Source organism: Petaurus breviceps, unplaced genomic scaffold (genome assembly GCF_028583685.1).
Source record: "Petaurus breviceps papuanus isolate PSGF00001 unplaced genomic scaffold, PetGlider_PUasm1.0 90925, whole genome shotgun sequence".
Lineage (NCBI taxonomy): Eukaryota > Metazoa > Chordata > Mammalia > Diprotodontia > Petauridae > Petaurus > Petaurus breviceps.
Window position 1 is genome coordinate 22,067,470 of NW_027187380.1, and position 25,546 is coordinate 22,093,015.

Below are 25,546 nucleotides of genomic sequence, written 5' to 3' on the forward strand. Positions count from 1 at the left end.
TGCAGCAGTAGTCCTTTTCAGATTTATCAACACATAGATGCTAAGGAAAAAGTGAGAGGTCAGTGAAGTCTGGACTTAGGGACCCAGTAAGTGGGAGTGCCTCAGTTTTTGCCCCTGGGGCAAGAAGCCACTGAGGGCTGTGGTGCAGCTGCCGCTGCCATGTGGCAGGTTCAGCTCTTGGCCTGCAGAGTGTAGGGGGACCAAGCAACCAGTCTGAGGGGTAATCGCTCTTGCTTTAACCTGCTTGGATCTGGATTGCAGTCTAGGGTGGAAGTCCTGGGGTGTGTGTCCAGCTTGCCAGAGTGTGTGGAGGCTTCAGCAAGGGCTCCCAACTAATACCTCCGGCAGCTGAGAAAATCCCAGCGTTTGGGACGGAAGCTCCCCTGGCTGGTAGCAGAGTCCTACTGTGGCAAAAAGCCCAAAAGTCAAGTAATTGAGTGGCAACATGCCCAGGCAAAGGAAACAAAGCAGACAGGAGAACCCAACATTAGACTCTTATTTTGGGGACAAAAAGGATCAAAGCATGGAACAGGAGGAAGACAGTGAGGTCAGAACTCCTGCACCAAAAACATCAAAGGAAAATATGAGCTGGTTACAAGCCATAGAGGACCTTAAGAAGCAAATAAGAGAAGTGGAGGAAAAATTGGGAAGAGAAATGAGAACAATGCAAGAAAAGTACAAAATGAGAGTCAACAGCTTGACTGAGGAAAATAACACCTCATAAAACAGACTAACTCAAATAGTAAAAGAGGCTCAAAAAGGCAATGAGGAGAAGAATGCCTTAAAAAGCTGAATTTGCCAGATGGAAAAAGAATCTCAAAAGCTCAATGAGGAGAATCATTCCTTCAGAATTAGATTGGAGCAAAAGGAAGCTAATGACTTTATGAGAAATCAAGATGCTGTTAAACAGATCCAAACAAATGAAAGAATAGAAGGCAATGTGAAATATCTCATGGGAAAAACCACTGACCTGGAAAATAGATCCAGGAGAGATAATTTAAAAATTACTGGACTACCTGAAAGCCATGATCAAAGAAAGAACCTAGAAATCATCCTCCAAGAAATTCTCAAGGAAAACTGCCCTGATGTTTTAGAAGCAGAAGGCAAAATAGAGGTTGAAAGAATCCACCGATCACCTCCTGAAAAAGATCCTAAAAAGAAAACTCCTAGGAATATTACAGCCAGGTTCCGGAATTCCCAGATCAAGGAGAGAATATTACAAGCAGCCAGGAAGAAACAATTTGAATATTGTGGAAACACAATCAGGACAACCCAGGATCTGGCAGCTTCTACACTAAGGGATCGAAGGGCTTAGAATGTGATATTCTGGAGGGCAAAGGATCTGGGATTAAAACCAAGAATCATCTACCCAGCAAAACTGAGTATCATGTTTCAGGGGAAAATATGGTCATTCAGTGGAATAGAGGACTTTCAAGCATTCTTGCTGCAAAAACCAGAGTTGAATAGAAAATTTGACATTCATATACAAGAAGCAAGAGAAGCATGAGAAGGTAAACAGGGAAAAGAAATCATAAGGAACTTATCAAAGTTGAACTATTAACATTCCTACATGGAAAAATGATAATTGTAACTAATGAAACTTTTCTCAGTTTGAAAATAGTTGAAGGGAATATGTGTGTGTGTGTGTGTGTGTGTGTGTGTGTGTGTATTGGAGTGTATATGGACGTATGAATACATATGTGAATGTGTGTATATATGTGTACAGGTATACATAGATAGAGGGCACAGGACCAATTTAATAGGAAGGGATGATACTTAAAAGGTGAAATTAAGAGGAGAGAGGAATATAATGAGAGGAGAACAGAATGGGGTAAACTATACTATCTCATACGGAAGAGGCAACGGAAAATGGTTACAATGGAGGGGAAGAATAGGAAAGCAAAAGGGAATGGGTCAACCTTATTCTCATTGAATTTGGCCTGGGGAGGGAATGAAATACACACTAAATAGGGTATCTCACCCTGCAGGAGAGTAGGAGGAAAGGGGTTGAGAGGGGGGATGATGGAATAGAGGGCAGGCTGGGGGAGAGGGAAGTTGGAAGCACCCACTTTTGAAAAAGGACAGGATCAAAGTAGAGAATAGAACTAGTGGAAGGTGGGATAGGAGGGAGGGAAATATAGTCAGTCTTTTACAATATATCTACTTTGTTATTGTTTTGCATTAGCTACACCTGTACAACCTATACTGAACTGCTTATCTTCCCAATAAGGGCAGGTGACAAGGGAGGAAAGGAATGAATCTGTAATTCAAAGTTTTAAAATCAAATGTTTAAATATATATACTTTTAATGATACTATTTTTCATGTAATTGGGAAATAAGATATACAGGCACTAGGGCATAGAGATCCACTATGCCCTACTGGAAAAGTCAAAGGGGGTATGAGAGAAGATATGGGAGAGGGCAGAGTGAAGGAGGGGATATACTGTGGGACTGCTATTTTGGGGCACTGGGTAGGGGAAAATTGGGGAGAAAATGTGTAACTCAAAATCTGGCAGAAATGAATGATGTAAATAAAAAGTTAATAAAGCATTTGAAAAAATTAACAAGCCTTTTTTTTTTTTTTAAAGGTTGCTCCTGCTTTTAATTTTTCTTGCTGTTCAGGTTTTCATGTTTTTGGTTCATCATTACTTTAAGAATACTGTTGCTCCCATCAGACTTACTCCAGACTTATATTTTTTGAGACCTGGAGAAAAAACTCACAAATACAAAACAGACCTTCTTCTTCAAAACTCAACTGGTAAGATTTGGGATTCAGGTAGATTCTTGAAATATTCTGGGGTGAAATTATGTACTAAACTTAAAATCTAAATAATTTAAAACAAAGTTAAATGATCTTGGTATTAATGAAGAATAATATATAGACATGGCAGTTTATTTTATATATAAATACATAATTATTTATTTCAATTATTTATGTTGCTAAGATTATAATTATTTAATATTCCAATATATTTTCTATATTTATAATAAATTTACCACAATATAGTGATATTTGAATTATCTGATTTTTCAATAAAACCCAAATTTTCAAACTAATTGGTATTTTATTCTTTAGACACAAAATCTTAAAGATTAACTCTTTTTATCCTATATATTAGGTAGCTTATTTTTTAAAACAGAATATAATGAATATAGTTTAATGCTTTCTTACTGACTCAGGGTCATTATTAATACTTCTAAATATTATATTGGGTTGTAATACATATTTTAGAGTGTGTATTGTTGTTTTTTCTCATAACATAATTGGTAAGCTTCTGTGCCACAGTAATGACTTGAGAGACGGCTAAGTATTTTAAAAGTGTTTATTTTTGTCTTTTCTCTTTTGTCAAAGACTGTGTTGACTAGTTGGCTCTTTTGCTAATTTTAATGTTTCCCATGCTTCCAACCTTTGGCACTCTTTGTTTTTTCTATGTTTTTTCCCCTCTAAAAATTTCTTGATTCTTCTACCAATTTCCTCTTTTGTTTATTTAAAATAATTTTTTAACCTAAATGACTAGAGAGGTGAAACATGAGATAGAAAATAGTATTGATTTTGTTTTTTAGAAATTTTTTTTCCCATAGAAGGGAAGACCCTAAATTATTCATTTCATTCTTTCAACCTTAATATTCTTCCCACCAAATAATGAAGGCATATCTTTTCTTATTTTTAGCAAAGAAATTACATTTTGTTTGGTGTAATCTTTGGGTTTTCTAATCTTTAGTTATTCTCAGCTATTCCTGTTGTTGCTCAGTGCATAGAGATTTTTTAACTGTTAGAGAAAAGTACTAATCTATCCATTTGTTTGCTAGTTTTCTTACATAAATTTTTGATTCAGCACCATTATAGTTTTTGGACCTTCATATAACTAAGGTATTTCATTTAAAAAATTATGAAAATTCTGTTTATAATTCTTCTTTACAATTTGACTAATGTTAAAGTGAAGATATTTGTAGATCCTGTATGTAATTGCATGCTGCCATGGGGGAGGAGGGGAGAGAAGAGAAAGGGGCAGAAAAGCTCAAGGGATTGTGGAACTGGATATTGTTAAATTAAAAGTAAATAAATAATTTTTTTAAAAATTATGAAAATTCCATGGAAGTCTGATTGTCTAATACTGTGCTTCCTATGTCTGTGCTTCCTCTCTTCCATTGTATTCATGAGGAACGCTGAGTAATACCTCTCAGTCATGTTCACAACTTTCCTAAAGTAGAACTGATAATTCATATCTGCATTTTTACTTGTTTTAAAAAATCTTAATTGTTAGCACTTGCTGGGTTAGGATCAAGAGAAATTTCATTTTTAGTTATAAAGTACAAAATTGAACACAGTACATAATGGTATGCACAAAATTTTGACAGCTAAATTAATATGCTATGGATAGACTGTGTATGTAGACTGTGTAGTTTATTATAACATGTAAGAATTCTTCACTTTTCAGCTTGTGTTTTTCATTCCCAAAGTAGTATTATCCTATTAAAGATACTGTTGGATAATTTTGGGCAATAGGCACTAGTACTCAGGAGAATCATGATGAGCCTTATGTTATTAGGTTGAGTTTGAGATCAACCTTTGAATGGAGCTAGAAATTTCAAGAAATAGAGATAAGAAGGGAGAGCATTCTAGGCAGGAGTGACAGCTCATGCAAAGGCAAAGAGACAGGAGTTTGAGGAATAGCAAGTAGACCAGTTTTGTTAGTTCCTAGATTGTGTGACAGACAGTAATCTGAAAAGATTGCTTGGAATTGTGAAGAATTTGGTGGAACTGTTAGATTGTGAAGGGTTTTAAATATCAGAGAGAGGAGTTAGAATTTTATTCTGGAGGTTTTAGGAAATTTCTCAAGTAAAGGAGTGACATGCATCAAACCAAAGTTTCAAATAGATATAATATTATTTTGTAAAATGTTTAATGGTCTAGTTTTCCTGTCTCTATGACTTTTGGTGACCAGCAAATGGCCTCGTTATTATTGTAATTTTCAAAGATTTTCCTGTAGTAGAAAGAGCTCTAAAAAATTTGGAACTGTTTTCTTCCTTACTTTCTAACTGTTGCAATTTTTTTTTTGCCTTTTGGAGGGCAATTGGGGTTAAGTAACTTGCCCAAGGTCACACGGCTAGTTTTTTGTGTGTATGTGTGTTAAGTGTCTGAGGTCAGATCTGAACTCAAGTCCTTCTGACTCCAGGGCCAGTGCTCTACTCACTGTGCCACCTAGCCGCCCCTAACTGTTGCAATTTTCACAATTGTCATTTGATAGCCTGACCATTGACCTTAACCCTTTAACTATGGTACTTTTTTTTTTTTGCTTTTTTATTCAAGGGGGAAAGTAGGGCAATTGGAGTTAAGTGACTTGCCCAAGGTCACACAGCTAGTAAGTGTTAAGTGTCTAAGGTCAAATTTGAACTCGGGTCCTCCTGATTACAGGGCCGGTTCTCTATTCACTGTGCCACCTAGCTGCCCCTAACTGTGGTATTTTATATTTAGATCATCTGTGGTGATGCATATCAAAAATGTTTCTTTCTTAATGGGAATTTTAATTTTAAGAAAATACAGATTTTTGTGAGTAAATTATTATGCTTCTGATGCTAATTGGTACAAGAAATTTAACTTGCCTAATACATCTCAGTAAATATGCATTACCTATTATGTTCACTGTTTTCAGGAAACAGATGAAAAATGACATAGTCATTACTGTCTAGGAGCTAACGGGGATGAGTCATATACAGGAAAAATTATAAGAAAAACTAGAATGTGGTAAGAACAAAGGAAAGGTTGAAAATTGTAAAAGGAATATTGAACCTGGAGAATCATTGAAGATTTCATAGAAAAGGCATCATGAGGATAGTCTTAAAGGAAGAAAAAATTTCAGTAGGTAGACAAGAGGAGGAGGTGTATATTTTAGACATGGGAATAACCTAAGTGAAAACATGAAAGCAGGGGAGGGCTGAACAGTATTGAGGGATGGCAAGTGGTTCATTTTACATGGAATATAGAGTGTTTAAAGTGTGAAATAAGCCCAGAAAATTAGGTTTGAGTCAGACTTCAGGGTTTAAATGTCATTCTGAAGTACTGTTGTGTTGTGTGTGTCCAGTAAGTAATGGGAAACCAGTAGAGCTGTATAGTTTTTGGAGCAAGGAAGTGATAATCAAAAGTATATTAGGAAGATCATTTTGGAAGCTTTGTAAAGGATGAATTAGAATGAGGAGAAAGACAGAATAGTTCTGGTTAAGAAGGTCTGAACTAGTGTGTTGATAGCATGAGAGGCAATATTGTGCAAAGAGGACCTGCTTTCAAATCTCATCTCTGCTACTTACCTGCTCTGTGATTTGGGGCATGTCACTTACCTTTTCTGTGCTTCCATTTCCTCATCAATGAAATGGGGGAGAGTAGAAAGAAGGTTGTACTAGAGGACATCTGAGATCCATTGTAGCTCTAAATTTATAATCTGAGGATCCTAAGATCAACAGACTTGGTAAATAATTAAATGTAGGTTTAGATAGAATTATGGTTTAGGGAATTATATGTTAGAAACACAGACACAATTGATACCAAAATCTGGGAATCAAAAGAAGTTTATTGAGGAGAAATTCAGAGGAATTGAACACTCCTGGCCAGAAGTAGACTCTGCCCTTCTTTGAGAAGGAGGAGTGGGGCGTACAAAAGCAAAGCAAGTTTTATGCCATTAGTCTGATGTGAACACTCCCTTCAGAGGATGGATTGGTTTGTTCTCTTCAGGGTCTCAGTTTTCCAATACACCCATCTCATCATCATACGTTATTGCTAATGAGGCTCTAATTCTGTGCTGGGCATGTTGGATAATATACATGAGGTTTATTAAGCAAGCACAGTAATAATTTTGGAATACCCAGTCATTGACCCTTCACTGGTTTAAACCAGATCTGTCCTTATCCTGGCCCAAGAGTCTCAAGACCACTGTCTGCTTTCTCATTGGTTGGGTCCACCTGCTGTCTGCTAACTTCTTTTATTTTACTTAGAAATGTCTAACAGTTCTATGGAAATGCAGCTCCTACTGTTTCTCCCAATTTAGTATAAGTAGTCTTTACTTTAGCAGTTTTTAGCAGTTCTGTGGAAACTTAACCCTTTGCTATCTCTCACATATAGAATACACACACACACATATGGTTTAGGGAATTATGGGTTTAGGGAGAGGGAAGAGATAGAAGTGACAAGGTCAAGAACCTGGGTGACTGGGAACATTATTGTGAGAAATGGAAAAGAGGAATATGGAAAAGTTTTTATGGAAAAAGTGGTAAGTTAAGTTTTGAACATGGAAAAGGTGATGACTTAAGTTTTGAGGTGACAAGTGAACAGCTAGATGGAGATGATCAGTAGATATTTGGAATTTGGGGAATGAAGTACAGTGGAAATTTGAGGGTTGAACATAATATATTTGAGAGTCTTCTGTGTACATGGGGCTGATCATTAAAACCATAGGGGAAGGGACAGCTAGGGGGCACAGTGAATAGAACACCAACCCTGGAGTTAGGATGACCTGAGTTCAAATCTGGTCTCAGACACTTAACACTTATTAGCTGTGTTAGGCAAATCACTTAATCCCAATTGCCCTGCCTTCCTCACTTCAAAAACAAAACAAAACAAAACAAAAAAAACATAGAGTAATGTGTAGAATGATGAAAAGACAAAATACTTGAAATTTCCTGTTTAAAAAAAGTCACTTTTGATTGTCATGGTGTCATTAATATTTCACCTGAAGTAATTAATGCATAGGTATTTTCTTATTTCTTTATGCCAGATACTGATATTGATGACCTCCTAAGTTTCTTCATGAATCAGAACATCTTGGTGGATTTATTAAATGTCAGTGACTATGTATCTGTTGCTCCTCACAGTGCAGCTTTAAATGTAATGCATTCAGGAAAGGTAAGAGAAACACATGTAGAAAGAGTGTATGTATCTATCTATATATTAATTTTTATTGATAAAGCTCAGTTTATCTGATGTATATTTCCTGGAATATAATAGAAGGGGGGTGGTGGTGATAGAAAGGAGGGCAGATCAGGAGAAGGAGTAATCAGAATGTGTGCCATCTTGAGGTTGGAGAAGGGGAGAGATGAGGAGAAAATGGAGAACTCAAAAGTAAATGTTGAAAACTAAAAATAAATTAATATATTTCCATGGAATTATAAAAGACCAGAATTTGTTGAAACTAGTCACTAGCCAATTGAATGTAGTTGTTAAAAACTGAATTTTACTTTTGTGAATATAGAAATATTCAGCTGTATATATCTCTTCTTAAGGTATGACCAGTAGGCTAGACATAGTAAAGGGCTTCAACTGTCTTTCAGTTTTCATTTTACATTTGCTAAATATATATAGCTCTCTTAGATGAGCTTTCAAGTTCATGGCTCAAAGTTCTCTCTTCAAAGTTACACTGTTTTTAGTATCAATCAGGAAATTGTAAATACCATGGCTGGGAGCTACCTTAAGAAATATTTGGAGAGTCAAAAGAAAGATATGTGCAATATAATAATAGTTACAAAGCAGCATATCAGTAAAAGTAAAATACAGAATCAAATGCAGTGTAGCAATTAATTTTCTCTTTTGTTGTAAAACATGTTTATAACTTTTCATTAGTACTGTGATTCATTCTCTAATATCACTCACAGTAAAATATAAAATCAATTGCACTCTAGTAATTATTTTTCTCTTTTATTGTAGGATTACATGTTTGTAACTGTTTTCAATAGTACTATGATTTATTCTCTACCAGTATTGATGAATGTTATTAGCAATTCAATTCTTTATCATTTAAATGTGCCAGAAAATATCCAGATCTGGAACACACCATTCTTTCAAGTAAGTTGGCTGAAATTCTAAGCAAATATTATGGACTTAGTTACTAACATTAGAAATCACAGAATGCATATTAAAGTAGAAGAAAATCTGGAAAATATGTTTAATATTAGATACAGTGCTTGAAAGTCCTGGTCTACAGTTACCAGTGAGTTTTCAATATTATATCTTCCTGTTTCAACAAAATATCTCTCTCTCAGCTTGTGTGTGTAGTGATACCCTACTCTGGTGGCATTCTATAAATCCTGGTCTTAGAAATAATTCTCAGGGCAGCTAGGTGGTACAGTGAATTAGAGCATCAGCCCCAGAGTCAGGAGGACTTGAGTTCAAATTCGACCTCAGACACTTGATACACTTACTAGCTGTGTGACCTTGGTCTATCACTTAACCCCAATTGCCTTGTCTTCCCCCTCCAAGAAAAAAAGTTTGGGAAACAAAAAGAAATAATGCTCAGTTTAAGTTGACTATAGAATCAAAGGAAATAGTGTTACTCTGATAATAAGATGTTTTCCCCTGCTCCCTTTTTTTTTTCTTTTTTGGTTTGGACCTATGATTTCATCAATGTGGGAAACTCTGGGTATGGAAACTCACTACTACACTCATATCTGTCAGCAAGTACTCTATAAGTCTTGGAGGTTTGCCTGAGGCACTGAACATTTAAGTGACTTGTCCATATTTTCTAACCACCAGGCACCAGAGACCACTTTTACCCAGGTTTTCCTGACTCTAAGTCCAGCCTCTCTACCTTCTACACTGTGCTGCTTCATGAGATTTCACATATAAGCTTAAATGTCTTTGATGATAATAAATATTGCAGGAAATTTCCTAAAACTTTATTTGAAGGTGAATGTTATATTTTATATCTAGAATCCTAGTATTGTAAGATCCTTGTAGTCAAGACTTAAGTTAAAAAAAAAGACTATAAGTGTCTAAGCCATTAGAACTGACTGAAAAATATTTGGAAAAGACATTCTACAAAACAATTTGATTCTCCATTCTAATGTCTCTCAGTACAGGGGTTCTTGTTAATTGAATAGCCAGTGTTCACTACATTTACAGGGTTCCATTTTGATTTACCTTTTTTTGTTTTGTTTTGTTATTTCACTGATGTATGGAATTTCTAGTGAGGAAAATGCCTTCTATCCTGGCAGAGCAATAACTCTTATATATCTTAGAAACTTGCCTGGAACACTGAGAGGTTAAGTGATTTGTCCAAGGTCAAACAACTAGTAGGTGTTAGAGGCTGGACTCAAACTCAGGTTTTTGACTCTGGCCATCTTTTTCCATTGTGTCATGTTGATTCTTCTACAAGACTGCAGGAAGCAAACAAAATGTGTCAAAAAATGAAAATAATAAAAAATACATATGCTTACAAATAGTTATATGACTATTCTTTAAAATTAGGCCCCATTTAAACATCTCTTCCTTCCTTAACACTAGCATCAGTTCCTAGACATCATATTAATGTCTTTGCTGGTCATTTTTTGTTGGTCAGTCTCTTCTCTAATTGTCAGTTTCTATGTCAGTATGTTCTTCAAAAAAGAATTATTTGAAAATCAAAGGATTCAGGGAAGCTCTTGAAAAAACTGAATAAACTCCCAAATATTTTTGCAATGATGGCTTTATTTTTAAACTTATTTTTTAATTAATAAAAATGTACTTTCCTTTCTCCCCTCCCAGATTAAGGGTGGGAGGAGGGGAACCAAACTAAAAACAAAGCCCATGTAACAAATATGCATAGTCAAGCAAAACAAATTCCTGCATTAGACATATCTAAAAATATGTCTTATTCTTCATCTTGAGTTTATCACCTCTTTGTTAGGCGTGAGTAGCATATGTTTTATGATTGGTCTTATTGTAATTGTGGGTACTACATTGATCAGATTTCTTAAGTCTTTTGAAGTTGTTTGTCTTAAAATGTTTTTGTTATTGTATCAGTTGTTTTCATGACTGCTCACTTCTCTAGGATTTTCTGAGTATGCCATTATATCTTCTGCAAAGAGTGATAGCTTTAGATAGTATATAGCTATAGCTATAGTATAGCTATAGACGATATTGAAAAATAATAGTGATAATAAACATCCTTGCTTCACCCTTAATCTTATTGGGAAGGCTTCTAGTTTGTCTCCTTTACAGATAATATCTGCTCTTGGTTTTAGATAGGTACTTTTTTATCATTTTAAGAAAGACTGCATTGATTCCTATGCTTTCTAGTGCTTTTAATAGGCATGGGTGCTGTATTTTAACAGAGATCTTTTCTGCATCCAGTTGATATAATCACATGATTTTTGCTGTTTTTATTATTGTTATCATCAGTTATGCAGGTAGTTTTCCTGTGTTTAACCAGCCCTGAATTCCTAGTATGAATCCCACCTGGTCATATTGTATGATTTTTCTGATATATTGCTGTAATCTCCTTTCTGGTATTTTATTTAAAAAGTTTACATTGATATTCATTAGGAAAATTGGGTTATGACTTTCTCTGTTTTTGCTTTTCCTTCAAAACCATATTTTTGTCATAAAAGGAATTTGGTAGGACTCATTCTTAACTCTGCTTTCAAATAGTTCATACAGTATTGGAATTGATTGTTCCTTAAATGATTGGTAGAATTCACTTGTGAATCTATCTGGTCCTGATAATAGTTTTCTTAAAGAGTACATTTATGACTTATGTGATTTATTTTTCTAAGATAGGATTAGTATGCTATTTCTTCTTATTTTAATCTGGGCAATTTATATATCTGTACATATTCACTTGTATTGTCAGATTTGTTGGTACATAATTGGGCAGATTAGCTCCTAACAATTGCTTTTAATTTTACCTTCATTGGTGCTAACTTCACCCTCCTCATTTTTCATTTTCTTCTTTTTTTTTTAATTAACCAATCTGTTTTATTGATTTTTTTTTTCACAAAACCAGCTCCTAGTTTTATTTATTAGTTCAATGGATTTTCATTTGGGTGTTTATTTGGGGATTTAAAATTTATTCTTTTTCTATTTGGGGGGGGGGGTTGTTTTTTTTTTTTTATTGTATGCTTGATTCATCGATCATTACCTCTGTCTTTTTTGCTTCAGCTGAGGCATAATAGTTTCTGCTCCAGATCCTTATTTGTATTTCAAGTGTGGTTTTTTTTTTAAACAGCATCTTGTTTAATTCTGGTTTCTAATCCATTATGCTATCTACTTTATGGGTCACTTCATCCCCTTCACAGTGATAATAACTAACTATACGTTTCCTTCCATACTTTCTCTTTTTATCCTGTTCCTCTTCTAAAGTCTGTTTTGCTTCTGACCACTGCATTCCTTTATCTGTCCTCTGTTTTATCTCTCCCCCCTTCCTACTTCCCTCTTGGGAAAGATAGATTTCTATACCCAGTTGAGTGTGTGTGTGTATGTGTTCCTTTTTTGAACCAGTTTAGATAAGAATGAGGTTCAAGCATTGTCTCCCCTGTCCCCACCTACCCCTCATTTTTACCACCACTTAAAAAGCTTGTTCTTACATTCCTCTATCTCACTTAAAGTGAGATGATCTTCCCAATTCTTCCTCTGCCTTTCCCTTTCTCCCATGCATATTTTTTAGATCACCTCAACATAACAGATACACCCATACCTTCTGCCTATGTAGCATCCTTGTAACTGCCCTAGTAATGATAAAGTTCTTAGAAGTTACATGTATCATCTTCCCATATAGGAATGTAAGCAGTAACTTTATTAAATCCCATGTGATATCTCTTTAATTTTAGCCTTTTTATGCTTCTCTTGAGACTTGTATTTGAAAGTCAAATTTTCTATTTTCTTTGGTCTTTTCATCAGGAATTCTCGAAAGTCCTCTATTTCATTAAATGTCAATTCCCTCCCCCACCCCCCAAAAGGATTATACTCAGTTTTATTGGGTAAGTTATTCTTGGTTATAACTTTAGCTCCTTTGTCTTCTAGAATATCATATTCTAAGCACTCTTTTCCTTTAACATGGTAGCTGCTAATTCTTATGTGATCTTGACTGTGGTTCCATATTTGAATGGTTTCTTTCTGACTTGGATTCTCTAGAATGTATCTATAATATTCCTGGGAGTTTACATTTTGGGATCTCTTTCAGGTCCTGGTGGTCAGTGAATTCATTCAGTTTCTATTTTACCACCTTGTTTAGAATATCAGGATACTTTTCCTTTATAATTTCTTGAAATATGATGTCTTTGTCTCTACATAAGATTACTTACCATTTTATGGGAGGTGGAGGAGAGGGGGGATGGTATAAGATTTGGATCTCAAAACTTAAAAAAAAACCTTAATGAATTTTAATTGTTTTTACATATAGAAAAAATAAAGAGGAATTTGAAACAATAGCAAAAAAAAATGACATCTAGGCTCTTTCTTTGATCATGGCTTTCAGGTTGTCCAGTAATTCTTAAATTGTCTCTCTTTGTTCAGTTTTCCAGGCCAGTTGTTTTACTAATGAGACAGTTCATATTTTCTTCTAGTTTGTTTTTAGTCTTTTGATTTTGTTTTATAGTTTCTTGCTGTCTCATGGAGTCATTAGCTTCCATTTTGCCCAATTCTAATTGTTCAGTGAGCTTTTGTAGCTTTTTAAAAATCATTTGGCCAATTCTGCTTTTTAAGGTTCTTTTCTTCAGTGAATTTTTGTGCCTCTTTTACTTACCGGTAAATCCTGTTTTTTTAAGTGTTGTTTTCTTTGTTTTCTTATTATATATCTATAACCATATATGTATATTTCTTTTACCAGGCTGTTAGTTGTCATTTTATAATTTTCTTCCCTTGTTTTCATTTCTTTCCCTAATTTTTTCTTTACTTGATTTTGAAAATTCATTTTTAGCTCTTTCAGGAATTCTCATTAATCTCATGTCCACTTCAGATTTTTTTCTTTAAAACTGCTTGTAGCTATTTTGACATTATCATCTTCTGAATTTATGTCTTAATCTTTTCTTATCACTGGAATAGATTTTTAATGGTCAGGTTCTATTTATTTGTTTGCTCATTTTTTCTGGCCTGGTTCCTTAACTTTGTTATGTGTTGGTTTCTGTTCCTAAAAGGGTTGGGCCAGGGTGGGGGATGGGGAACTGGTTCAAGCTTCAAGCTTTTTTGCACTGCTGTTTTCCGAGCTAGTTCTGGGACTTTGGAAGTTTTTGGTGGTTCCAAGATGATGTGATCCAGGGACAGATACAATCATTGCTTTTTAGATCTGTGCTCAAGTTCTTCTCTAGAAAGCATCTCTGATCCCTATGGATCTCTATTGATACTGCCTCTCAGGGTTCCTGATCCCTTGGTACCAGAAGTAATATTGTTACCCAAGGCACTTGTGCTGTTGCTGCTGCTGCATTCACCATCACCAAGTGCTACCACTGGGTGTTGCGTCCATGGGGGCTCTGGGTCACTCTCTATTCCCATGTCAGAGATCTCTTCTTCAGACCTCCTACTTTGCCTTTGAGTGGAAGAATGTCTCACCTGGACCTTTTGTTGGCTCTACTGCTCCAGAACTGGATTTGAAGTGTTAGTTTAAAATCATTTGATCCACATCCAGAGAAAGAACTAAGGAGTCAGAATGCAGATCAAAGCATACTATTTGCTCCCTTTTTTTTTTTGATGGTGGTTTTGTTTCTCCTTTCTCATAGTTCCTTCCATTACTTCTAATTCTTCTTTACAACATGACTAATATGAAAATATGTTTAATATGAATGTATATATAGAACCTATATCAGATTGCATACCATCTTGGGGAGGGAGAGGGAGAAAATTTAAAATTCAAAAGCTTATAAGTGAATGTTGAAAACTAAATAATTTTTTTTTAAAAGTTATTGGTAGGGGAACATTTGAAGAGCTCAACTGTTGTGCCTTGTCTGTTCTACCATTTTGGCTCCACCCCTCAGATTAGTGCTCTTTTTTCAGAATTTTAATTTCTTTTTTATACCTAAGTTCACACTTGTAATAGTCAAAGACAATGGGAAAATTAAATTAAAGGGCTATGTATATCTGAACTCCTTTGTTTCTGCACTTTTGCAGTTTCTTGTTAATTTGTTTTGTTTTCTGTTAGGTTCTGCCTGACTTGTATGCACACCATATTCTTATTATCTGTCTCCTCCAATATTTGTTCAGCCTTTTATATTTCAGCGTCTTCTGCAACTGCTCACTCTCCACTTCTTTGTCCCAATGACCATGTGGCCCTTTTCTCAGAATGTGCATGTTAACTCACTTTAAGTGAAGCATATTTCATCTTTCACAATAATGGCATGAAGTAGGTTTGACAGGTTCACTTTCTTGTCTCTATTCCACACTCACTGAAACAGGAAGTAAGTGATTTACCTAAGGTAAATCAGCCCAACTTTGGTCATTGGCCCAACTTCAACTTGAGTTTAGGTTTCCTAATCAGCCTCTATTATACTTCTTTTAGATCCTATCATTAATATATATTTTTATGTGTTACTTAGTCCTTTTAATACTTCAAAACAAAAAGTACTGGGATGGTGTAAAGTTACTTTGGATTCTGTATTTTTTTTGTTTTCTTTTAGGAAATTACTGACATAGTTTTTAGAATTGAGCTGTATTTTCAAGCAGCTTTGCTTGGAATCATTGTGACTGCGATGCCACCCTACTTTGCCATGGAAAATGCAGAAAATCATAAGGTAATGTAAATACTTTTTTAAAAAATGAATTGCAGATTTATATTGTTTACATAGAACATACAGAAGTTGAATTTATAAAAATAGATTTGGAACAACTTTTGCATTTTAAAATTTCTTTCACCAAAAATTTTATAATGGAAGTTTTAGTACTCAAGTCTTTAGTTGCTGTTTGTCATTCTATCTCGAGGAGGACCATGACATCAGGGAGGTGTTACCATGACATGCAAGTGAATTGAATTTAAGTAAGGAAGGGCTGTGCAGAGTCACCAGCCTAATTTTCTCCTCCAGAGCCATCTGAATCCAATGGCCAGATACAGATCAGGACAACTGGAGGTGTCCCAGGAAACAATGGGAGACTGTGGCCTTTTCAAGCTAAGGTCTTTAACAGGTCTTAGTTTGACTGAGACAATGCCCATTCAGTGATTAAGGCTTAATAAGAAATGAGTCAGAGAATGGTCTCTGCCTAGTCCAGAGAGAGAGAGAAGGAGAGTGAGAGAGAGGGGGAGGGGAGAGAGAAATCTTCAAGGGGAAGACTGTCAGGGTTTCTGAGCAAAACAGAAACAATTGCTATTTACATTCATTCTGAGCTAATCAGGGCCCAAACAGTGACCAACTAGGGCTTGACCTGGGACCTATTGTTGGCCAATCAGTGAAAGCCAGAGTTAATTCCCAAGTCTTTAGTACATTTTAAATAATGATTCTTTCATACATTCTTTCAAGACCATATGTGCGGCATTGGCAAAATATATATGTAATTTTTGGAAATTTTCTGGTGGAGGGTTTTTTTTTTTTTTGCTTTTTGGCAGGGTGAGGGCAGGGCAGTTGGGTAAGTGACTTGCCCGAGGTCACACAACTAGTTTTGTGTTAAGTATCTGAGGTCGAATTTGAACTCAGGTCCTCCTGACTCCAGGGCTGGTGCTCTATTCACTGCGCCACCTAGCCACCCCATTTATATCATTTATATAACTAAATGACAGGCACTATGCTAAGCACTTCACAGTTATCATATTTGATTCTCACAACAACTTCGGGAGTGCTTTTATAGGTGCTTTTTTAATTGATGAGGAAACTGAGGCAAATAAAGGTTAAGTGACTTGCACTGTGTCAGCTAGTAAGTGTCTGAGGTCATATTTCATCTCAGGTCTTGCTTACTCTGGGTTATGCACTTTATCCACTCTGCCATCTAGCAGACTGTAAGTTGCAGAGAGCAGGTGCCTGTCTCTATTGTTTGAGAAAGTTCCCTTTTAGCAATGAAATCACAAATCCAGTCTGGAAAAAAAAAATGTGAAAACAGAAGTACAAATGATGTGCTAATGACATATATATATATATATATATATATATATATATATATATATATATATAATGATTCAGAATAATTCATTTGGAAACAGTAATAAAATAGTCTTCTAGACTTTCTTACATAAAATCAAAGAATCATAGAATTTGAGATTTGGAAGACATTTCAGTTGTCATGTAGTCTAACCTCCACAAGAAAGAAATCCATACTGTAGCATACTGGATAGGTGGTCATCCAGTTTCTGTTTGAAGACCTCCAAGGAGGGGCAGCATATGTGGCTGCAGGAGTAATTTGACTCTTAAAGTTAATATAAATTTTTATATCCTCTCAGTGCCTGTCACATAGAGATAGGAATTGGAACTGTGATTTCATTGGTATAGAGAACTAATAAAGTATGGAAATTCCTTCTACCAATGCATTATGGGCACTTTTCCTGCAACTTCTAGCCTTAGAGAGTTTCCTTGAATACCAAGGGGTTATCACTTGACCAGGACCTCCCATCCAGAAAATATCAGAGGCAAAATTTGATCCCTGGCCTTCCTAGCTTTGATACCAGCTCTTTCCACTCTACCATACTGCCTCTTGTGTTTCACATAGTAGGTGTTAATAAGTATTAGTTTACAGGTGGCTAGGTGGTGCAGTGAACAGAGCAGTGGCCCTGGAGTCAGGAGGACCTGAGTTCAAATCCAGCCTCAGACACTTGACACACTAGCTGTGTGACTTTGGCAAGTCACTTAACCCTAGTAGCCCTCCAAAAGGCAAAAATTAGTTTATTGAAAGAATGAATATCTTTTAGCTGGCACTTCTACTTTCCCAAATTTTATCCATGGAGAAAAGGATCAAGTTGAAGACTTTATGTTGTAAACATTTAATAATATAGTTTTATTTGCAACTCTGTGTGATTCACTGATTGTGGGAGGGCTCGTACCAGTTATCCAAAGCCAACTCAATTTTGTTCATCTTTAATATTACTTATTCTTATATAATATTAACTACCACCCTTGAGCACATTCAGGTACCCTAAAACCTTTACCCATGACCTACTCCGTGGTCATTATATGACCTTAGTGCTTCTTACATGGTCATCCGTCATATGGCTCTGTCATATGGAAGTCTTTTTCCCACTTTACTAAAGTCTTTCGTCCTTCCCTTCTACTCCATTATATCTTATATGATCATAATTTTCCTTTATTCCCTTGACCAAAGTACTTTCCAGTTAGATTCCCTATACTGTTACCATGCAGTGTAATTTATTTACAGTTATTACTTTCAATGGACATTATCCATCTGTGATACTTATTATTAAGCTTTTATAAATGGGAACATATCAGGCAATAAGGGTATATTGTTTCCTGTTGAAAATCTTGTAGTTATCTGAATCTCAGTCTTAGGCTTGAGATCTTATGTGAGAGGTATAAAGTGAGATTTGTGCTTAAATCCAGCCTCAGAGACTCAGTAGCTATTTGGCAAGTTACTCTAACTCTGAAAGCCCCAGTTTCCTCATCTGTAAAATGGAGATAATAATAACACTTTAATTGTATGCTTTTGCAGGATTGGTATGAGACAAGTGCTTTGAAACCTTAAAGTGCCTTATAGATATAGTTTGAGTTCTTACCCTCATTTTCTTAAAAATAACCTCTGTGCCAAGGAAATCTTTATTCTATCCTAAAAATTTGTCCAATCTTTAGTCCTGCATTTTCTATAGGAAATATAATCTTAACACCTTACATTAAAAACTCTTACTTGACCCTACTCTTTTCTGGTTATCCTCCTATATATCTCTCTTTCATTTGGAAACAGTAATAAAATAGTCTTCTAGACTTTCTTACATAAAATCAAAGAATCATAGAATTTGAGATTTGGAAGACATTTCAGTTGTCATGTAGTCTAACCTTTTCCTTAGCCTCCATGATTGTGTTGCACCATTTGAACACTTGATAACCCTTTCCTGTATACTTTTTCCTTTCAAAGTTTTCTTGAAGTTGTTCTCTTTGATTCATCTCCTATCTGTATGACTACTACTTCTCAGCATCCTTTGCTGAATTTTTATTTATATCTAGTCCCATAGCTGTGGGTATACACTGAGACCATCCTCTTTTCTCTACAATATCTCTTAGAAACCTTTTCACCTTCCGTGAATTAAATTATTATCTCTATGCAGATGACTACTAGCTCTATATTGGGCCTGGAGTTCTTGTCTGAGCTCCAGGAAGCTGTTAAACATTGCCAAAACAACTCATTAAATTTCACCTTAAATGCACATCCACCTTCATCCCCCTTCCATACCTTCTTGTTTCTGTCAAGGATACTGCCATTTTTCCATTTATTTAGATTTGTAACCTTGGGAGTTATCTTCAACTATTTGCCCTTCCTTAGCCCACATATCCAGTCAGTTGCCAACTTTTGTCAATTCTCCCTCTTCAGTACATCTCATATCTTTCTTTCTACTTATTCAAACAACTCCTTAGTTCTGACCCTTGTCACCTTTTACCTGGACTGCTGCTATAGACTTTTAGCTGATTTCTCTGTCTTTAAGTCACTCCCTTCACCAGTTTACCTTTCACATAGGTTTCAGAGTGATATTCCTAAAGCACAAGTCTGACCTTGTCACTTCTTTACTCAGTACAGTAGTTCCCTATTTCTTCCAGGAATAAATATGGACTCTACTGTTTGACCTTAAAAACCCTTCATTAACCTAGGTCCCTTTTTCTTTCTACTCTTTAATATTTCCCTGTTTGCTAGTTATTTCCCTGATACCTACAAATGCCTCCATGTCTCTCTCATCCTCAAAAAACATTCATTTTATCCTATCATCTTTACTAATGCCCTATATTTTGTCCTCTGCTAAAATCTTTGAAAAAGTTATCTTCACTTAAAACCGCCACTTCCTCTATTCTCATTCTCTTCTACAGCTACTGTAGTCTGCCTTCCAAACTCCTCTTTCAACTGAAACTACTCTCATTTTAGTCACTTGTGCCTCTAATGGCCTTTTCTCAATCTCATCCTTCTTCAACTCTCCATAGGATTTGATACCATTGATCACTGTCTTCTCTTGGATGCACTCTTCTCTGTAGGTTTTCCTGATACTGCTTTTCCCTGGTTCTCTTCCTACCAATGTTTCTCAACTTCATTTGTTGAATCTTCATGCTTTTCCTGCCTCCTCACTGTGGGTATATCTAGGAGCTGTATCATGGACCCTCTTCTCTTTTTTTCTCAGAACTATCTCTTAATGATCTCATCAGTTCAGTTATCCTTTCTGTCATGAGTCCTAGATCTATCTGTCTGTCTTCTGAACTGTAATCCACATCTTCTACTGCCTGCTGTACATTTTGAACAAAATTAACTCTCCCTTGAAATACACTATCCTTGAACTTATTTATTAAATCTTGGGAAAATTTGCAACCTCAAGCATCTCCCTTGACTCTTAAACTCTCACCCATCCATTATAGCCAGCCAGTTACTAGATCTTTATAACTTTATATCTGTATCTTTATAACTTTATAACATCTCTGCTCATTCACATAGCCATTAGCCTACTTCAGGTCTTACCCAATGACCTTCCTAATGGTCTTCCTGCCTCACATCTCTCTCAAATCCAATCTTTTTCCACAGTGCTGTCATGCTGATTTTCCTAATGGGCAGTTCTGATCATGTCACCTAATCTCCAGCCCCTTCTTAATAAACTCCAGTGGTTCTCTCCTACTTCTAGGATCAAATCACAACTTTCACAACCTGACCCCTTCTTGCCTTTTTAGTTTTTTCACCCGTTACTTCTTTTCACACAACTCCTTTACCTGTGTCTCTTGATACCTCCATCTTCTTTCAAGACCCAGCTCAAATGATACTTTCTGCAATACTTTCTAGTCCCCTTAGTCACTTGAACCCTCTCCTCTTAAGATCATTTTCCTTCTTCTCTATTATTTATCATGTATATACTTACTTATTTACATTTTGGTCTCCTCAGTTGGTAAGAAAGCTCCTTTATGTTTTTGTCTTTATATCCTGAGAGCTTAGGGCAGAGCTTGTGCATAGTAGGTCTTTAATAAATGTTGTCAGTTGAGTTTATTTGGTCCTTCCAACTTAGGTACAGAGCTGATTAGAGAATTAAGAATCAGATTTGACATAAAGGGCCATCCCATTAATAAATTGTATAAGTTGAATTAAGTAATTGCTGAAATCAGAGAACTTAAGGACTTAGGAGAGTTTTTGTCCCTTAATTAAGTGTTTAGGGAAAGGAGATGAGTTGAGATACCTTTGGCATCAGTTATAGCATGGAGAGGGAAGCGATATCTATCCAACACCCTTTTCTTAGACGAAAAAGCATTACAAGATCATACCTGTCCTATTACTGTGTTGTTGGTTTTTTTTTAGTTTTCTTTTCTTACTTTCCCTTTGTTTTAGTAGTGGCAGTTTTGGTGGTAATAATCAAGCCGTGCTAGACTTAGGGGCTAATGGATTGTTTAGGATAATTGTAAGAGATTAGAGATAGGGACATTCCCCCTCTTAAACTTTTTTATGAATAACAATGCAATAAATCAAATTATTCATGGGAAATGAGTACAGGAAGTCAGTCAGTAAACATTTATTAAGCACCTACTATGTGCCAGTCACTGTGACACAAGTCATTTTTTATTTGGCTTCATGATGCCTTTTTATACATTCATTTGAATATAAGTATTTTGAAATTTGTCATTTCACATACAATAATGATCATGTGAAATGTTAACTTTGTGACTTGGAAAGTTGTTCATTTTTCCTTACTGAACTTTCCTCTTCACCTTTTTTTTTTTTCATAAAACATGCTGGTATCTCACTGGTTCAAGTTTCTCAAAACTTCCCTGGGATATAAATGTCAGATATTTATATATAAATATATATATATACATATACATATATACACGTACATGTTTATATGCATATGTTTTTAATGTGTAAATATATAAAATTTGAGTTTGAGAAAACTGATGATCTTAGTTTGGTCTTACATGCATTCTCTGTGTAGATTGTGCTCAGGTCACCTGATAATTTGCTATTTTTTATTTCATTTTGGCCTAGCATACTGTGATTTTAATAGTCTTTCTGTTCCAGGTGACTTGTTGAAATTCTTAAAGATGAGAAATATTAAGCCAAGTTGGTTGCTTAATGTAAAGTGTACATTTTTTGTTTTTGGTGGTAGTGGTAGTGGTAATTTTCCTTAGCTTGGATATGAGGAGGTGGGGTTGGAGAGGTAGATAGGCAAATGACTTGTATTTTTTAATGTCTTACTTAGATTATTTCTGTAATTCGCCATTTTGTGTGTGTTTTTATGTATGTATATATAATTTTAATTGTTTTCAGGATAATTTGTTTGGTTTTTCTCCCCTTTCTTATAGATCAAATCTTACACCCAGCTGAAGATCTCAGGTCTTTTTCCATCTGCCTATTGGACTGGGCAAGCTCTAATTGACTTTCCCTTATTTTTTGTTGTTCTTGTTTTGATGCTAGGAAGCTTATTTGCATTTCACTATGGAGTTTATTTTTATGCTCTGAAGTTCCTTTCTGTGGTAAGTTAATGTCTTTTATGTTTCAGTTTGTATTTGTATAATTTAAAATAGTATTTTGAAGTTCTGCAATTCTTTGATATATGCACCAGCTTGGATCATTTAATCTTTACTTTTGCTTTTATTTTCCCTATTCTCCCCCCGACCCCAACTTCTTCCACTTGGGTAAATGCCAAGGTGGTCTACAGACAGCAGGTACTCAAGTCTGTGGCTGAGCAGTATAGCTTGGCAAATCTTACTAAACTTATGTTCCTTTGAAAGCACACGATTACCAGTAGGTGGACTTTAGTGGAGGATTTACAGACTATTCTGTTTTAATAACCAAATCTATAAAATATCCTGGCCATTATCAGTTAGCATAGCCAGTATTGTGGTATTGAGATTTTTGAGGAGTTGAAATAATAATCATCATTACAAATTTCTTGAGAGTAAGCAAGAGTTAGGTAGGTCTATGTAGTTCTCCTTACAATAGTGCCTAGTATACCACTACTCGGTTAGGTATGTATTAGGTAATAATATATGCTTTTTAATAAGTGATCATGTTTTATAGTTCTGAAAAATGATTATCAGGGACAAGGTCACCTTTTCACATAGTAGTTAACTTTTACTTGATGATTAGAGGGGTCAGTAGTTTCCTGTATCCCTTCTGCTATTTTTTGAAATGTATCTCACCTTCTGAAAAGTCCATTATTTCATAATTGAATAAGGCTTAAAATGCAAATACTCCTGAAAGAAGTATTCAGATGATTTAAATCTACACTAATGCTGGAAAAAATTAGACACTGTGAAGTTTAGAGGAAGTAGTGCTGGACTTGGCATCAGGAGGGAGCTGGGTTCACATTCAGCTGCAGCTCTGACTAGCTATACTGGCTTGGCTCCCAGAGTCCTCATTTGTAATGCCTGTATCCTAATTCCTGTGTTGCCTACTTTCGTGGGTGTACGGCCAAGCAGGAACAGCTTTTCAGAGAACTGCTGTTGTGAATAATTTTAAGGTTCTGATCACATAGTATAGTGAACTCTCTATTCAATAATAAACTAAGACAAAATATTCACAGAAACCAAAGTACAGCATTCACAATGTATATCACTGAAGTGGTCACATAGTTTTCACCAAAGTGGCCTCATAGTTTTAAACAAAAGATATCATTCAGTAAGTCTTTAACTCAGTCATTCTTTTTTTTTTTTTTTTAAAGCAATTGGGGTTAAGTAACTTGCTCAAGGTTACACGGCCAGTTATTATTTCTGGGTGTGGTGCTGAGCATCCGAGCCCGGATTTGATCCAGGTCATCCCGACACTGGAGCCGGTGCTCTCACTCGCTGAGCCACCTGGCCGCCCCTAAGCAATTGGGGTTAAGTAACTTGCTCAAGGTTACACGGCCCGGTGTTTCTGGGTGGGTGCTAAGTGTCTGAGCCCGGGATTCGATCTCCAGGTGTTCTCAACACTGGAGCCAGTGCTCTTACTCACTGTGCTACCTGGCCGCCCCTAACTCAGTCATTCTTAAGGAGCAAGCCTCCTTAGGGGACACAAAGTACAAAGGTCAAAGTTCTCCAACCCTAGGTCACATTGACTTAATCTCTCAGTGAAAAAGTTGTCTTTCTTCTTGATTGGAGATTAGTTTCCAGTCATCCTTAGCTCAGTCATCCTTAAGAGGTACAAGGTACAGAGTACAAAGTTCTCCCACCCACAGTAAATCATGATCCTCTCAGTCAGCACTAAGTACCCAAGGAGAGGTCTTTTCATCTTGACTCAAGGCTGGCAACTTGATTCCATGGTTCCTCTTCCATGGTCCCAGCTTTTGCCTGAATTTACCTGTCACCTGGATTCAAAAGTAGGCAGCTCTCAGCTCCTCATCCAGTTCCTGATTGAAGTTCACAGTGTCCAGTCCACTTCAAGTCCTTCACAGTTTCTGTGTCTGGGAAGACAAAACTTAACAGAGCCAAAACTATATTCATACACATTGCCAGCACCATCATCAATCCACTGTCTGCCTGTGAATGAAACCACTGCAGACCCACAAACAAGGTCTGAGAACTCAACACAGACCCACAAACAAGGTCTGAGAACTTAACACAAATTGTCAGTCTAGTCCCAGGACCTCCAAAACCCTCCTCCAGGACTTCTGTAAACAGACAAAAAGAAAATCCTCTTTCGGGACTTCAAGTAAGGTCCCAGGGCCTCTGTACAAAGTATTACAAACAAAAATCAACACAGACAGAAGAGACAAACAGAATGCTGCCACCACAAGTGTTCCCTTCTCAATTCTGCTCTTTCCCAGTTTGGGCTTCTTCATATATATATACATATATATGGAGACACACACACACACACACACACACACACACACACACACGTCATTAACTCTTCCCTGTTCCGCCCACCTCTTACTTCCTTTCTGTTCCTGACTTTGGCAAGTCCCTCCCACTGTGGGTTTCACAAGTTCTCTTCTTTCTTAACAAAGACTTGATATAAACACGGGCAAAGCTCAAAAGAAACTTGAAATGGAACAAGGTGCTAAATAATTAAATAGCTGAAATAAGGCACTTTACTTGCTATTACAGTGGGGGAGGGTTAAGAATGGACTGTGATTTCATTGTTTGGGGGACTTTCATATAAGAAAATTCCCTCCACCAGTGCAAATCAACACTTTCCCTGTAGCATTATAGTCTTAAGAATTTCCTAGAGCCCTGAGAGGTTATGTGACTTTGCTGGCATGTAGCTAAACTTTGTCAGAGGTGAGACTTGAACCTGGCTCCCTGGTCTCCCTGGCTCCAAGGCTGTCTCTCTGCTCTGCCATGCTGCCTCTCTGTTGAGATCTAATGTATATAAAATGATTTTCAAACCTTAAATGGCTATATGAGAGGCTGCATGGTATAGTGGACAGAGACCTAAGAGTCTGAAAGAGTAGCATTCAAGCCCTAGGCTTACTTATGGGCTGTGAGACTCCGGGAAAGTCATTTAATCTCTCTACTCCCAAGCAACTCAAAGGCCATAAGTGGCAGAGTAATTGCTGACCTGTGTTGGGAGAATAGGTTATTCCTTACTGGGAGAATGAAGGTATAGGTCCTGCCGAAAACATAATGGCTCTACAAATGTCAACTACTGTATGAATTATTTTTATGGTGGGTGGAAGAATAATGTAGAAAATAGAACAAAAGAGTAGAGTTGTCTGATGTGCAGAGGTATGAAAGGACTTATGAAAGGAAGGTTGGAGGAAAAGGACTTATGAAAGGAAGGTTGGAGGA

General features: G+C 36.2%; 1 protein-coding gene across 1 annotated transcript in view; it reads left to right on the forward strand.

Moving 5' to 3' along the window:
• The window catches only part of ABCA5 (ATP binding cassette subfamily A member 5), a 164,160-nt gene that overhangs the window by 108,241 nt on the left and 30,373 nt on the right, over positions 1-25,546 (forward strand). The window contains exons 20-24 of the mRNA XM_069076541.1: positions 2,590-2,759; positions 7,768-7,895; positions 8,694-8,831; positions 15,350-15,463; positions 22,136-22,306. Of these exons, the coding sequence (XP_068932642.1) occupies positions 2,590-2,759; positions 7,768-7,895; positions 8,694-8,831; positions 15,350-15,463; positions 22,136-22,306 (721 nt within the window). The remainder of the gene's footprint in view (positions 1-2,589; positions 2,760-7,767; positions 7,896-8,693; positions 8,832-15,349; positions 15,464-22,135; positions 22,307-25,546) is intronic.